The 17,494-nt window shown below is 39.5% G+C and overlaps 1 protein-coding gene across 1 annotated transcript in view; it reads left to right on the forward strand.

Moving 5' to 3' along the window:
- The window catches only part of MAOB (monoamine oxidase B), a 64,534-nt gene extending 49,735 nt beyond the window's left edge, over positions 1-14,799 (forward strand). Inside the window, exons 8-15 of the mRNA XM_079765757.1 lie at positions 1,049-1,208; positions 3,307-3,403; positions 4,364-4,417; positions 5,426-5,483; positions 8,124-8,221; positions 11,371-11,482; positions 12,029-12,091; positions 13,925-14,799. Of these exons, the coding sequence (XP_079621883.1) occupies positions 1,049-1,208; positions 3,307-3,403; positions 4,364-4,417; positions 5,426-5,483; positions 8,124-8,221; positions 11,371-11,482; positions 12,029-12,091; positions 13,925-14,077 (795 nt within the window). The 3' untranslated portion in view covers positions 14,078-14,799. The remainder of the gene's footprint in view (positions 1-1,048; positions 1,209-3,306; positions 3,404-4,363; positions 4,418-5,425; positions 5,484-8,123; positions 8,222-11,370; positions 11,483-12,028; positions 12,092-13,924) is intronic.
- The last annotated feature ends 2,695 nt before the right edge of the window (positions 14,800-17,494 follow it).

Genomic DNA, 17,494 nt, shown 5'->3' on the forward strand with positions numbered 1-17,494 from the left:
CATCCCTTTGCCAAAAGTGGAAAAACTAAGTCTATATGAAAGAATGGAAGAGAGAACCAGAATATTTGGGAGGTGGGATATAAAAGCCTACTGGTATATTATCAACCCTTTGTATTGGGCTCCTACATAATTATAAAAACAAATAAAATATATATTTGATAAATATCAAGTGCCTTCTATGTGCCTGGCCATATTCTAGGAATTGGGAGCAGAACATTGAACAAAACAGATAAAATTATTTGCCTTCATGTGGCTTACATTCTCATGAAGGAGAAAGACCTTAGTTCAAATATACAAGTGCTGTGGAAAAATCAAGCAGGAAAGGGGGAGAGAGTCTGCTATAAGGTGGGAGTGGGACAACTTGTCATGCAATTTTAAATAAGTCATCAAGGAAGGACTCATTCAGAGGTGATATTTGAGCAGAGAACCAAAAGAGATGATAGATTAAGTCATATAACTTTCTGAGGGAAGAGCATTCTAGGTAGACAGTACAGCCAGAGCAAAAGTCTTGAGGTAGAAACAAGCCTGGCATGATGAAGGAACTGCAAGGTAGTCAAAATGGCAGAATTGAGAATTGAGGGGAAGAAAAACAGGAGATGAGATCAGAGATGACTTGTATGGTCTTGGAAGTCTTGGAAGTGACTGTGAGGAACTTGGTTTTGACTCTAAGTGTGATGGGAAGTCATTGGATGTATTGAACTAGGAACAATAAAGGCTCATTTTGATTTTAACAAGATCCTTTTTGTTCTTCTGTTAAGAAGAGAATGAAGCCCTAGCTGGTTTGGCTCAGTGGATAGAGCATCAGCCTGCGGACTGAAGGGTCCCAGGTTCGATTCCGGTCAAGGGCATGTACCTTGGTTGTGTGCAGGAGGCAGCTGATCGATGTTTCTCTCTCATAAGTGTTTCTAACTCTCTCCCTTCCTCTCTGTAAATATATATATATATTTTAAGAGAATGAAGTGGGGAGAAGAGTTAATTGAGGGAGAAACATTAGGAAAAAAGCATAACCCACCAACAATGTTTAACCACTCCCCCCTCCCTCTTCCAGGCTAAGTATGTGATTAGTGCTATTCCTCCTATTCTGGGCATGAAGATTCATTTCAATCCTCCTCTGCCAATGATGAGAAACCAGCTAATCACTCGTGTGCCTTTGGGTTCAGTCATCAAGTGTATCGTTTATTATAAAGAGCCCTTTTGGAGGAAAAAGAGTAAGTACTTTCCTTAAATAAAGACCTTGGGGAGAAGTTCAGAGAAACTTGGTGCAAAGACACACATTTGCGTGTAACTTTTTATTAGAATGCTGGGCATAAAACATTAGTCCAAGTTCTAAGTACAATTCTATCAGATAAAATATATTGGCACAAACTCAAAATTATCTTCCATTAGAATATGACCAACTTTTTTTCTAATTCTATATAAAATGTATTTAATCCTCTCACAAGATCTTGTGAACATAGGTTATTATTATTTTCTAAAACAGATTTTTAAAGTATGAGTTTCATGTACGGTGCCAGATGGGTACTTGAAATATTGGGAAGACCACTTTATAAAGTCTAACCACTATTCTGTATGCCTGAAATTAATACAAAATAATATTGAATGTAAACTGTAATTGAAATTTAAAAAAAGAATGAGTTTATAGAGGTATTCACAAAAGTGGGGATTCTGAACATATCCAGGCAAGTTCTCATTTGTGTCAAGATTCTACTATATTAAATTAAATCAAATTTACTCATTCAGATATAGTCAGCAAGTGTGCTATGATACTGGGAAAAACATTACAGGGATGCTCACTAAAAGTGCTAGATTCTGGAATGATGGAAATGTGCTAGAGCTGCTCTGTTCAATATGACAGCCACCTGCCTTATGTAGGTGTTGAACACTTGAAATGTAACTAATGAAACTAAGGAACCATATTTTTCTTTTTCTTTTTAAAAAAATATATTTTTATTGATTTCAGAGAGGAAGGGAGAGGGCATGAGAGAGAGAGAAACATCAATGATGAGAGAGAATCATTGATTGGCTGCCTCTTGCACGCCCTGCACGGAATGGAGCCCACAACTCGGGCATGTGCTCTGACCAAGAATCAAACCGTAACCTCCTGGCTCATGGGTCAACGCTCAACCACTAAGCCACGCTGGTTGGGCACATTTTTATATTTTATTTTATTTTAATTGCTTTAGATTAAAATGTAACATGCCACATTCAGTTAGTAGCTACTGTATTGGATAATAACAATGCTAGAGTCTTATCACATTTACTCTTATCACATCTATTTTTCTTCTGAGAGAAGGCCATGTATGAACAGTCAGTACCTGGGACTGAGGGCAAAGAGAAGGATGAACTGAAATGAGGAACTAAACTGCAGAAAAGGTAGAGATTATGCTGGAGGCAAAGGAGAAATTTTCAGTTTTACCTTAGGGTGGTTCTTCCTGTATATATCCTTTTCTAGCCACATTGTAGCCTCCTAATTCCCCCAGGAGATCCTATTTAGGGCTACTGTTAAATTAATGTATTAGTTGAGCAAATAATCTACCCTTTGCAAAGGACAGTGTGTAGTGACCCACCGTGAAGAACATGCTGCTAAACTGATTCCTCTTGTGATTCAGGTCACCTATTTTTTCCCTAAGAGTTCATTCCTGTTTGTTTGATTGTAGCTTGTTACTGCTTTTGTCATTGTTACTCTTGATAAAGAACCTCATTAAACTTTTCAGTTTTTCTCAGTGTTTTTCCTGCCTCAGCACACCTGAGTGGAATACAAACACCCCTCATCCCAGTGGCTGACTAGGACATTGATTCTCAGGAATGCACAGTGGGGAAGGGTGTGGGAGGAGAGAGAGAGAAAGAGAAGCAAGTGCAGGTTAAAGGCTTTACAGGTGTGTCTGCTTATATGCAGGTCAAGGCGGTGCACACCCTCAGAGTTCTTTCTCTCTCATTTTGAAACCCTCTTATTGGGTTTTCTATACATTTGTTCCAGAGTCTTCCACTATAATTTTGTTCAAAGAAACTCAATTTGCAAGTAAATGATGGGCCAGGAGGTAGGGTGCACTGTAGTAGGTTATTGTTATAACATTTTAGATTCTGTTTTGATGTTGTCACCATTTCATAGTCTTTTGTTGAAATTGCATATATTTTGTTCAGGAGGGGAATGAGCAAGCCCTTTGTGCAGAGCGAGCTGAAATTGTTTCTCAAGTTGTTCTGGAGATCATGTTTGAAATGGTTTGGAGCTCTGTGTGCTCATTGTAACTGCTATGGGTATCCTGAGAGAGTGATGAATGTCTTCTTCCATTTTGCTGTCCTTCCAAGATTATTGTGGAACCATGATTATTGAAGGAGAGGAAGCTCCAATTGCCTACACGTTGGATGATACCAAACCTGATGGCAACTATGCTGCCATAATGGGGTAAGGCACAGTTATGGTGGTATGAATGCTATTTGATGTTGACAATGTATTCCCATACTATTGATAATGTGTCCCAAACTTTTAAAAATAAATTGTTACCCAATAGCACTCTTCTCCCAATCCAGCATCAGAAAAATTATTTTATAAATAATGTCTTCCAATGAATATTTAGAAAGAAATTATAACACCAGTAACATTTTAAAATTTGCTATATTAATTTTCTGCTTCATATTTACTGCCGTGACTTGATATATTTCCATAAGCTATCTTTTGTAAAAGCATGATATGAAGACCTGATTTAGGGTTTTTATCAAGAGGGCTTCTTATGGAGACTTATGCGAACATCAATGTTATTTATGTGGAATGATGAGGTTTTCCAAGTCCCACTAGAGAATAGCCAAGACCAGCCCAGTCCTCATCTTGGCAGGGGACAGTCAAAATTAATATGAGCCCTAGAATATGTATGAGTTTATTTTAGAGAGAGTGTAGGGTCAGAGGAGGGAGATCAAAGATAGTTGTGAGGTGGAAAGCAATCATACAGCTACAAATGGAGGTAGATTCTACTAGTAGAAGGGTGGCCACTAGAGAGACACCATTGTGTAGCTAGAACCAAAGGACAATGGGGTGGATGAAATTGGAAAGGCTTAGACATGACTTAGTTGGACATTCCTGTTAGCCACCAGCTATGTAGAGAGAAGTAGGTCAGTCATAGTATTACCCTAGGCAGAAATTATAGCTAGTCATCTATCTTTAGCATCTTGAATCCCTAAAACTGGAAGGTGCATTTCAGTGTCTGGAATGTAACATGTAAATAGTAAAACATTAAATAACTACTGTATAATTTGTTTCTTTGGCTTTACTTTTAACTTGTGCACTAGGCACATGTGTAGCTATAGAAATGAGGCCAAGATGAAAGCAGCAATTAATTTTCCCCTTTTTTTGCTTGTTTGTATGTTTTAGGTTTATCCTTTCCCACAAAACCCTAAAACTGGCACGTCTTACCAAAGAAGAAAGGTAAGAAAAGAAAAAAGTGCTTCTTTTCTCCCTCTTTTCCTTCCTTCTTTCCTTCCTTCCTTCCTTCCTTCCTTCCTTCCTTCCTTCCTTCCTTCCTTCCTTCCTTCCTTCCTTCCTCTGCCTCTCTCTTCCTTCCTCTCCCCCTTCCCTCCCTTTCGCCTCCCTCCCTTCTTTTCTGTCTACTTGACTGCCTTTCAATTTTACTTAACTTTTTAACTTAAATACTGCCTAAAAATATGTGTTTCCAATGTTACATGTCAGTTGTGTTAATTATAAGGGTCTTGTATAAGGGCACAGTACTTATAACTTAAGAATCAAGTATTCAAATCAATATTTATTGAGTTGATTGTACATAAGAAACCATGAAAGAAGTTACGGAGAATACATAATACACATATCACCTGAGAATACAAAAATTAATATAGCCCAGGAGCTAAAAATTTACTTGGGGAGAATGCATTTCTAACAAGTTCCTGGGTGATGCCGCTGATGGGATCACATTGTTTTACATTATTAATGAAAAGATCATGTGAGTTTGTTGATAAAACTTAAATTCTGAGACCTTAAGTAACCTGCTCAAAGACCTTACAGTTCATAAGAGACAGAAGCAGAATGTAAAGCTTTTCTTGCTCCCTTCTCTTTCCGCTATGCCTATTGCTTTGCAGTGGGGTAGGAAAGGGGTGAGTAAGGATCATGTCTGCATCCTCCCAGAATGTCCAGTGCTTAGCAGATTGACACTTAAGAGGAACATAACATTTTTTAATGAAGGAACAAATTTCTGTATGCCCCCAGTGATTCAGGCAATGCCTCACTTTATTTTCTGCTTGTGACCTCATTGATTTAAGACATTTGAAATAGAACAAAGTGCCTTGTTTTGAAAAATTAAAATGAAATGTCAAGTGGAAGCAATGGCTCACAGCGTCTTTTTGTATGAGGGGATAGGTGCCTCTTTCATATTTTGTTTCACTTCCTACATTTTCACTTTTGTCCCCACTCCTCCTCTCATAGGTTGAACAAACTTTGTGAGCTCTATGCAAAAGTTCTGGGATCCCAAGAAGCTTTGCAGGTAAGACTGCTTCTCAATCCTTTCCGTAAGAGAGAGAGAGATATCTTGCTTTGTCCTCAAGGGACTAGCAGGGATAGGCTCATTAGTAGGGCCCTAGAACTCATGTTTTCCCTAATGCATTCTCAAAGGGGTCTGCACAGGGCTGATCAACACATAAGTTGTCCCAAAGAATATGGGCCCTGGCTGTGTTGGTGGCAGCTCAGGAAACTTGCAACACTACTGGAATATTAGGGGTGCAGGGAAAGACAGACAAGCCCATTCAGCTGGGTTCCCTAGATATCTTTGGAAATAGCCTGAGAAAACTGATCTTTAAGTTAAACTAGTAGTACTCTGCAAGTGGTCAAAGGAGGAATACGGTGGGGTAGGGAGGCATTGTGGAAGGGTGTTTGTTGACAGTCAAAGGGTCCCATGTACTCATAACCAGTAGCCATAACCGCCTCCCACATCACTATTTAAAGAATGGATCGGTCTTCTCATTACATTTACCAGACTGATGGCTTCTTTATGTTTTTACATGGATTAAATAATTTTTTGAAAGTGATTATTAAATCCAGTTATCCATAAAGCATTTGAAGGCAATGGAAACCAATGTACAAACAAGCAGTTAAAGTGTGAGGAATATCTAATGAGGGGGTTAAGAATGTTTAACTTGTTAAGCCTCTTAAGTACAAATTTCTTCATGACCTGGTTGAGCAGCTACATGGCTTGTTTTTATTATTCTAGCACTTATTTTATTCAACTTTGCAGTAACTTGCTTTCTCCTAGTCCAGTTGTTGTAGCTTTTGAGTTTGTCATTTTTGTTCATTCTTGTAAAGCAAGTTTTTTTTCCTGTACTTCATGTAGGTAAAATGTATACTCTTAAGGATTTTTGGAGTTCTTTCTCAGCAAATGAACAAGAATAATTAATTGATGGTTTTAGATAGAAACAATAATGGGGAGTGTGTTTTGTTTCATTTTCTGCTTTCATATACAATTTGGCAAGTTTAAATATAAGCATCAACTCTAGGCACAAAGGTAGTATGAGTGAAGTACTGTTAAAATTACCGTTTTTTTCTGTTTAAAAATACTGTTCAAGAGATTTTACCCTGGTAGATATCCCAACATTTTTGAAATTACATTCTGAGATACTCTTAGGTTGACACAATTTTAATTGAAATTATTCCACCAACCTGTGAGGTAGTTGTTTATTGAATCTCAGTTGGAGAGAAAAGCAATTATTCTCAAATTCCCAAAAAAGTTGATCATTTTTAATCTGGAAAAGTCTTTTTTTCCTATTAAGAATGTGAATGATTAGTTGCTGCTGATAAAAATGGGGTGCTCCTGTCCTTGTTTGCTCTTGGCATAGAGGGGGGCACTTGCTTTGTGCTTGCTTTGTTGTCTATTGTGCGGAAGGAAGCAAGTCCTGGGAGCAAGGAAAGGTGAAAGATGAAGTCCACCCTTCCTTCTGATTGACAGGAAACAGTCAGAGAAGGGTGCTGATGTGGTGCTTGTCACCCTCAGATGCAGAGAGGGCAGAGGGCTGGCCATCAGACATTTTTTAGACCAATAGTTGTTTACAAGTACCACCAACAGAACTGCCTATATCCCATGAAAACATTAATTTGTCTGTCTAGTTTCCTTCAACAAAGCTCAATAACACTACAGGTCTGGAGCAACTTATACCCCTCAGTCATGGTCTAGTGCTTTGTAAATAGGATGCATTACAAATGACTACCCAAAGTTCTCTAAGTGACTGCAATTTATTTTTATTTCTGGAATTTTCCATTTTACCTTTTTTAATTTTTTTCTATTATAGTCTACATTCAATATTAGTTTGTATTTGGTTCAGATGCATAGCACAGTGGCCAGACAGCCATATACTTAACAAAGTACTCCACTTGACACCCAACTGGCACCATGCATAGTTATTACAACATTGTTGACCGGACTGAAATTTTTTAAATAAAACATTTTACCAAAATTTATTTTAAAAGAACATTTTTCCTCTTAATACTTGCCATGTTGATTTTATCTTTTCAAAATCATGCTTAATAATAATGTGAATGTTTAGTTATTTTAATAAAGAGCTTGAGCTTTGCAAAATGTCATCTAATGTTTTGCCTGTTCATGGCAAAAACATATTTTTAGACAAATAGTTGTTTACAAGTATCATCAACAGAATTGCCTATATCCCATGAAAACATTAATTTGTCTATCTAGTTTCCTTCAACAAAGCTCAAAACATGAATCCAATCATCTTTTTTCCTTGACAGACATGTTTTTCTGTGTGTGTTTTTTTTTCTATTCCAACCACTCCAGAAGCAAAAATCCTTTTTAAAACTTGTCTTGAAACCATTAGGCACTAAAATTTATTAATAGTTAAGACCGATTTTTAAATGGAACTAAACAGTTGCAGCTTGTGAGCAGTACCTGAGACATGAATGAACCAACTGAGAAAACTTTCTGAAGTCAAAATTTCTTATTTTATTACCAAGGATATTTTCCTGACCAAAGACATATCTCTAAAAATCATCAGGATAATAAGGCTCTACTTCAGACATATGATGGTTCTTCAATATGAAGCTTGTTAGAATGTGTTTGGTTTATTCTGGAGTGGATTCCCTTGAGTCTTCTTTGAGCTTTTGTCACTCTGCCATGCAGCCGGTGCACTATGAAGAGAAGAACTGGTGTGAGGATCAGTACTCAGGAGGCTGCTACACAACCTACTTCCCCCCGGGGATCATGACTCAATATGGAAGGTAGAGTAAAAGCATGCTAATTTTAATCCAAATTCTAAACAGGTTCATGTAGCTCTTCTGTTTCTTAGGAATATTAAAAATCCATAATCTTGTTTGTGTATTGTAAATCTCATGAAAGAAGTCATAATTCTGCAGCATGGGGGTGCCTTTCACTCTAAGTCCTTTGAAGAAACAATCCCAATCAATATAACCAAAGAAGTTTGCAGCATCATAATAGGAACTTAGATAATCAGAAGGTTCACTTATATTGTAAGAAGAAGTACCTTTATACTGAGTTTACAGCTCAGTAAAATTTCCTCAAATGGAACTGTATAAGTGCCAACATGAGTACATTATAAAAGCAAAATGAGTTCAAGACTGAAAGTGAAGGGACTTGGGCTCCACTCCCAATTCTACCAATAACCGACTTTTTCATCCTGGATAGGTCACCTCACCTCTTTGAACCTCACTTTTCTTATTGGGTGTATGAGAAAATACAAATAGCATATGATATACAATAATCAGTATATTGATAATCAGTTTTATTTTTAGCATCTTTATTGTGTTATAACTCATATACCACACAATTTACCCAAACAAAATGCATAATTCAATGATTTTTAGCATTCATAGTGCTTTGTATCCAAGTATGACTCATTGGTGTTTAGTTAATTGTATTTGATGATAACAACAAGGTGTGAATTAATGATATAGCAGTAATTATTATGAATATGAGAGTAATATTAAACCAAGCAGTAATTTAATGCCGAGCTCAAGCTAAACAAAATAGGAAATGTAGAGTAGTGAGTAAAAGGGTGTTGAAAGTGTATAATTAAAAGAGGGTAGAGGGTGTGAATAAATGTAAATGACTAATCGATCTGTTCATGAAAACCAGTCAAAGAAATATTAAAATCTATACCTGTGAGAAGGTATATAATGATTTTGGTTAGCACTTTCATCATCTTTCTGAAGATAACAAATATCATCTATGAGAACACCTGATTAGTTACTGGGTCAACAAGTTAATTTTTTGATATGGTGAGTGTAGAATATGTCAATAGCAATAGCTCAATTCAGCACTTAGTGGCTAAGTGCTAACCATTTTCCAAGCCACGTGCTAAAAACTTTGATACCAAGAAAAGCCCTCTCTGCTGTGAAGGAGCTGATGGTGTTGGGAGCTAGGATGGGGATGGGGATCTAAGAGAACATCAAACATTGCTCTAATGCTATGGTAATGACACTAATTACTGTGGTAAGTACTCTAGTAGAGGGGTATACAAATACCATGGATGCCTAGGGAGTAATAGTCTAGCCTTACCTAGAGAAATAAAAAAAGGCTTCATAATACCCATCTCATTTGAGGATTGTAGAAGGCAGAGAAAGGCTATTGGGAAATGCACTCTAGGCAGAAGGAACTGTATGAGCAAATGCTTGAAATCCTACAAGTTCATGGAATGTCTGGAGAGGGGGTGGTTCTGCATGGCTGGGCTCTGGGTGATATTGCATTCCTGAATGTATTATATGAAGCCAGACTGTTTAGTTTTCTGATAAAAGGCCTGGTAGTATACAGTGTGTTATAATATGCACAATATATGAGTATATGTGTGTTAGCTTTGGACATACTAAGCAAAACATAGGGGATAAAAACAGAGACCTTGTCCAGCCGGGATGGCTCAGTGGTTGAGCGTTGACCTATGAACCAAGAGGTCACAGTTCAATTCCCGGTCAGGGCACATGCTTGTGTTGTAGGCTTGATCACCCACAGTGTGGGGCATGCAGGAGGCAGCCAATCAATGATTCTCTCTCATCACTGATGTTTCTCTCTCTCTCCCCCTCTCCCTTCCTCTCTAAAATCAATAAAAATATATGTTTTAAAAAACAACAAAGACAGACCTTGATATCTGTTAGGCTTAGTTAAAATTGTAGCTCTGCTATTTGCTAACAGTGTGACTCTTGACAAGTCACTACACATTTCTCCAATATTCAGTTTATTCATGTGTAAATGGGATAATGATAATAGTCACTATGTCATAGAGTTGATTGAAATGATTAAAGAAATAATTCAGTAAGGGAGGGAAGATAAACAAGTGGTTAAGATTGTGTGCTCTAGAATCAGTTACCACCTCTCCCACTTACTAGCTGTGACCTAGAAAAAATTTGTCTTTGTTGCTGGTTAGGAAGCAGACTCTGAAACAAAGAGCATACAGGATATGTGCTAGGGACAGCATTTGGTATCAACACCTGTGACAGAGGAAGGAAACAGAGTGGGCAGAGGGAGACGTTGGGCTGTGATACAGTTCCATTGAAGGCCTCAGCTGTCCCCACAGGGAGCTCTGGAGCTAGGGATGGCCCTTAAGAGTTGTTCCAAGAGTCTTTATAGCCCCATGATGATCAGTCATTGGATGCAACTGCTGCTGGAAGGAGGCATGACCTTGAGCAAGACAATTTTCTTCAGCTGAGGCAATCTCCAAAGAGGACTGCTATCAAAAGGTCATCTTCTGTCAATACCTCCAGCAGCTAAAAATAAGCTTTTCATTCTTGATGGGGGTCTGGGCAGTGCATCACAATGTCCATCACAGTCTCTGTACCTCTACATTCTCATCTGCAAAATGGGGATGAAAATAGGACCAACCTCATAGGGTTGTGATAAGGACTAATGCACTTAGAAGAGCATCCAAATTTGTTAACCTTTGTAATGTAAAGCAATAAAACTCAGTACCGGTAGAGGTAAGTGCTCATGAACGGTAGTTTTGGACTCACAGATTTGTTACATGTTACTGATGGAAAAGGTCTTAGAAATCATTGTAGTGTGTCCTTGAAGAGATGGGGAAGCCAGAGTGGTGATTTCCCAAGTTCATTGGTGAAATAGCCAGGTAAGGAACTGGGGCATGTGTCAGCTTATAAAGAGTTAGTGAGCCATAGAAGGAGCTACTCATGACTTCATGTAGGTGAAGCAAATGCATGCTTGTAAGCTCTTGGTACAGGAGTGGACTTGTCTGTGACAATAATCATGCAAGAGCTGGAGGAACCTGTGAGCATTTTGCCAAAATTCACAATGTAATACTTACTGATGTTTAGAATCTGAGGATACTAACTAGCCTTGGTCATTGTGAGAAGGTTCTTTGGTTCTCTGATACTGACCACTTTTACCTCTTTGCTTTTGTTTCAAGGGTACTCCGCCAGCCGGTGGGCAGGATTTATTTTGCAGGCACAGAGACTGCTACACACTGGAGTGGTTACATGGAGGGGGCAGTGGAGGCTGGAGAGAGAGCAGCCCGAGAGGTAGGGCCTGGAGTCATGGGCTGTGGGGAAGGAGGTAACTCATGGGCCTGATAAGTAGGTCAAAGATGTCTGAGATCTTGGAGGTCAACTTTCCAGTAGACATATGAAACACAACTTGAACAGTAGTCTCAGTTGAAGTGAACACTTTAACCCAAAAGTAACAATCTATCATGTCAGCCAAGATAAAAGGAATCCATTGGACAAAAGATCACTATGGCTCTCTTTGAGAAATAACCTAGGACTAATATTATAGCACCAAACGTGTTTCTATTAGGACTCAGAATTCATTTTTATATTTCCTAATAATTCCTGTGATCTCATGCCCCTTAAGTCATGTTCACAAATACAATTTATGATGAGCCTATTGATTGGAGCCTCTTATGCCATCAATGAAAGACTTTTTGGGACCTTTTAAAGGTTCAGTGGACTACGTTAGCTGTTACTCTGGTATTTTTTATAGCTATCTCGAGACTCAGTCCTTTATTTAAAGAGTAGATTTGAAGAAAGATGGTGTTACTTTTGTTATTCACAAGGATATTCTTTCAGATCCTGCATGCCATGAGGAAGATTCCAGAGGATGAAATCTGGCAGTCTGAACCAGAGTCTGTGGTAGGTTATATTTTATTTAATGAATTCAAATCTTTGTCCTTTAAAACAATTATTTTAGCCCTAGCCTGTTTGGCTTAGTGGATAGAGCGTCAGCCTGTGGACTGAAGGGTCCCGGGTTTGATTCTGGTCAAGAGCACATGCCAGGGTGGTGGGCTCGGTCCCCAGTAGGGGGCATGCAGGAGGCAGCCGATCAATGGTTCTCTCTCATCATTGATGTTTCTATCTCTCTCTCCCTCTTCCTTCCTCTCTGAAATCAATAAAAATGAATATTTTAAAAATTAAAAATAAAAAAATTATTTTCAAAAAGAATACACTTGTATATATATTCACATACCTTTCCCTAAGTGTTTCAACACATGAATGTTTAATGGCATGGGCTAGGTCAAAGGTGATAGATTTAGAATTTTTGTAAATTTGTAGCTGTCACATTCATTACAGATTATTAGAAAAAATATTTTTTTGGTCTGAGAGTTCTAGACATTAAGAACTGAACATAGGCCTGTTGAATAAATCTCGAATCTGGTGATTCTCAACAGGAGGTAGAAAATGAAAGGAAGATATAGCAACATCCCCCTGTCCAGGGGCAAAGGGATGAATGAAATGGAGCAGATTTAGATTTAAAAATGATTTTTTCTTATATACATTACTAGCGACCTGTTGCAGGAATATTCCTGCAAGACTTCCAGCGGGCTTCCCTCCCGCCACAGCCACCTGTCCCGCCCCACCACCTCTCCCACTGTGGTGGGCGGGGCGGGCGGAACGCCCCCTGCCCGCCCCGCCCACCCAACCCAGCCCACGGCCACCTCGGCCTCCGAGGCCGCGTGCGCTGCTACCACCGCAGGGTGACCCACCGCACCCGCCTCCCCCGCTGCCTCCCGTCGCCACCTCCACGGCCACGCGTGCCGTTGCTGTGCACCTTGCCCTGCCCACCCGACCCATTGCCTCCTGCAGCTGCCTCCGCGGCCACCGCTGCGCACCTCGCCCCACCCAGCATGCACTGCCAGTGCTTTGCCTCCAGCAGCCGCAGCCGCCTTGCTTTACACTTTCCCTCTCTCTTCCTCTGCGTATGCAAATTAACTGCCATCTTTGTTGGGTTAATTTGCATACTCGCTCTGATTGGCTGGTGGGCGTGGCTTTGTGGGTGTGGCTTGTGTAGCAGAGTGATGGTTAATTTGCAGATTACTCTTTTATTAGATAGGATTATTTTCATAATAAAACCCTAGGAAGTCTTCATGTTTGGAAGGAAGGACATATACAAGATAGAATGAAATGTATTGTAGAGGACAAGGGTCAGAAAGATCAAAGGTATTCCTCTATTAAGTATGAAGTAAGAAAAGAATAGCCCTACCAGTCCAAGCTATTCGCTTAGTGCCTGTCACATATGGGATTGAGGGCTGAGTGGACCATAGATTTATTCAATTCAACAAATATTTATTGTGCACCAACTCTGCACCAGCTGTTGTGAAAAGGATCAGCAGTGTTTTCATGAGCTCAACGTGTGGTTGAGAGAACAGATGATAACCAGAAAGCACAATTGTTGATGAAGATGACATGCTGAGAATGTTGAAAGAGGGACCATCTTAGCCTGGGGGCACAGGAAGGGCTCCTTGGGGAAGTGAGGTATAAACTGAGACTTGGAGGATAAGTCAGAATTAGTTAAGGAAAGGGCCAAGTGGGGGATGGAGACGAGTGTTATGACGAGAGGGAATGTTACATTTAACAGTCTAGAGGTTGGTAAGAGTGAAATTATGTTCAGAGAACTGGAGGAAATGTAGACTTTCTGGAGTGAAGTGCACAAGCCCTGTACTGACACCAAATGTTCTCCGAACCCAGGATGTTCCTGTGCAGCCCATTAACACGACCTTCTTGGAGAGACATTTGCCCTCCGTGCCAGGCCTGCTGAGGCTGATTGGATTGACTACCATCTTTTCAGCAACTGCTCTTGGCTTCCTGGCCCACAAAAGGGGGCTACTTGTGCGGCTCTAAAGAGAAGGCATCTGTAACCATACCTTCTTCCTACTTTATTTGGTGTGTGTGTTTGGGGATGGGGTTGCAATAAAGTTTCATGAAGACATTCAGACTCTAGTGTGAGACAGGGAGCAAGAGAAGTCAGACTACTGACCATAGGAAACAGTATCTCTTTCTCTGTTTGGTCCCTGCTTATTGTCCCCTGCTAGGCTTAGCACTCTGTCTTGCCCTTTTACAAATTTATTGCCCCCAGAAACATCACAGTAGTTAACCAGTCTTGTTTAAGGTCCTTGCTGTCCCACAACACACCTTGCCCATGCACAAAAAAATATTAGCTTTTCCCTACCTCTATGGCTTTGTGCTTCTCCTTCCTCTTAAACTATAACATTCCTATCTTTCAAGTTCTCTGCATTTGTCCTTAGAATCCTGTATTGTTATAGGTGGTAGACCTAAGAGAACATCTATCCTCACTTTCTATTTTAGAGTTGAGCCAACTAAAGCTGAGGGAGGAATATAATTATACAAGGTCTGAAATAAGACCCTGATGTTTTGGAGACTAGAACACACCCTCTCCATTGTTTTTCCCACCTCCTTGGATGTATGCCCCAATAACCCTCCTCTACTCCCTGCCATGGTTGCTGATGACACCTTCTTGAATAGGTTTACTTTGTACTAACTTGTTATGTATCACTACTACTATACTACTCCTACTATTGTTATGCAATAAAGTTGATTCACCAGATATCTGTTGTTTTTTCTTCTTGAGTAATGACTTTTTTGCAGTTTTGAGAGATTGAATCATAATATAATATTCAACATATAATTGTGGCTTTAATGTATTTAGCCCAAAATTTCTTGAAGCCCAAATGATGAGATGCATTTTGATTGTGTGATCCATCATGGGTGGTATGTGTGTGAGCACTTGGTTAATGATTTATAATGATATGACATGAATGCTAAACAAGAGAGTTCCTTGCTTTCACCCTTGAAAAAAAGAACTGTCAAAATAAATGACATATTAATAAGCAAGATGATTTAACTATTAAGGTAATTAGAATATTTCATTTGACCTTTCATATTACTTACCAGTGAAAAGCTTTTTACCAGGTACACTCATTAATTTAAAACTATAGTTTCACAGTCCATTAGATTCTATTTGAACTACTCTTCAAATGATATTATTTCAAAGGACTCATATCTCTTGATTCCCAAAGTCAGCTTTTATCAGGGTGTATTTTAAATCCATAAGTGACCATTCTTTCACTATCCCTTAGAAAATGAAGCTTAGTAATCTTAGCATAAATGGAATTTAAGAAATGTCCTAGAATTAATCAATCATAGTATAGAGTTTCTGATTTTACAGTGACATTTACATTCAAGAATTTATAGGAACTTTAGAGACAAAAATGAGGAAATTAAAGAACCCACTAAGACTTTCTTTGTAAACTTTGTGTTTTGAATCTGTCTAAAAATATAATTAACGTGCCCTGACTCAGTGGTTAAGTGTTGCCCTATGAATCAGGAGGCCATGGTTCCATTCCCCATCAGAGCACATGCCCAGGTTGTGGGCTTAATCCCCAATAAGGGGCATTCAGGAAGCAGTCAATCAATCAATCTCTCTCTCTCTTTCTCTCTCTCTCTCTCTCTCTCTCTCTCTCTCTCTCTCTCTCTCTCTCTTCATTCCTCTCTGAAATCAATAAAAATATTTTAAAATGTAATAAACTTGACATAAGGATGTCTTCTTGAGCATGCTACCCTCCAAAATAATTTCCTAAAGTAGTCACATTACTAACTCTAACACATTCATTAAATGAAAACCACAATGAGGTATCAAACCTTCAAGCTTAGGCAAGAAGGCCCCCCAGACAAGGAGCAGAGACTGGGCCTCTTCTGGAATTCCCGGAAGAATGCTGATGGCTACGGGGCACTGAGCCATAGTCCTATCCCCCTCAAGCAGACCCATCTTTGTGAGAGGATGAGGTCTGAGATGCAGTCCATGGCTATTAGTCTGCACTGGGCCCCTTAACTAACCTGTTCTCACTACATCTCCCTATATGGTAGGGATATAGCTGGAACCCAGGTGCTGTCAATCTCTTACCCTTTGCCCCCACAGCAACTAAATATGACTTTTCATATACCTGCCAAGGTCTAGGCCCCTGAATCCACTAGACTAGTCTCCATAGAACCTTGACTGAATCACCTGCCAACCTAACCTGGGATCCTGATGGTTTGGTTCACTCACCTATCTGGGTTACCCTACCAAGCCATGTATACTGTATGATTGGCACTGTGAGAATGGGTAGTATCCAAAAGATGGGAGAAAACAAATGCTGAAGAGGATATGGAGAAAGGGGAACCTTTGTGCACTGTTGGGGGGGAGGGGGAACATAATTGGTGCAATCACTATGAAAAATAGTATGGAAGTTCCTCAAAAAATTAAAAATAGAACCACCATATGATTAAGCAATTCTACTCCTGAAAATATATCCAAAAGAAACAAAAGCACCATGTTGAAGAGATATCTGCACCCTCATGTTCGAGGCAGCTTCTATATATAAAAGGCTAAAATGTAAAGTGTCCCCTCGGGAGTTCGACTGGGAGACTGGGAGTTCAATTGCTCACTATGACGTGCACTGACCACCAGGGGGCAGCGTGGAACAAAGGAAGGCCCAGCTGGCAGCAGGCAGCCGGGGAAGGGAGGCCCCAGCCAGCAGTCAGAAGGCCACGATCATCCCTGATCACTGACCAGGCCTAGCGACACTACCCGTGCATGAATTTCGTGCACCAGGCCTCTAGTTATTTATAATAGCCAAGACCTGGGAACAATGTAAGTTTTCATCAAGGGGTTAATGGATAAAAGTTGTGGCACACACACACACATACACACACACACAGTAGAATATTCTAAAATGCTCTGGAGTCTAGGGGACTGTGTAGACAACTTTGTGTAATGTGGTCGTGGATTTTTTGTTGTGGTTTATTTCCTGTAAGTTTGATTTTTAGGTACTGAAGAAGACTCATCTAAGTTGAAAATTCTCCTGGAGAGTGATCTTACTGACATTTTATTCTGTGGATGCTAGAAGCTAAGCTCCTGTATTAGAAATAATTGATCTAATTAGACCCTGAACTTACCCTTGGCTGCTACTTTCTGATGTAATTGTTCTTGTCATTTCTGCTGAGACTACACAATGAGCAACTGACACGTCATATACCATGACATTTTAGACTCTGGCCTCTACTTATGATCTCTTTGACTTCTTCTTTCAGCTTTCTTTACATATCAAGCATGAATCATTTCTTCCATAGGCATTCTGATTCAGTTTATTCTCCTTGAAAATCCATTTCCCTGGAAGGCAAAATGCTGAGTGGTACTGAACTTTTTGCTCTTTAGTTTGACATATCTGTCTCACCTCTAGGCCATTTTATTGTAATATA

This window comes from Cnephaeus nilssonii, assembly GCF_951640355.1.
Source record: "Cnephaeus nilssonii genome assembly, chromosome: X".
Taxonomy (NCBI): domain Eukaryota; kingdom Metazoa; phylum Chordata; class Mammalia; order Chiroptera; family Vespertilionidae; genus Cnephaeus; species Cnephaeus nilssonii.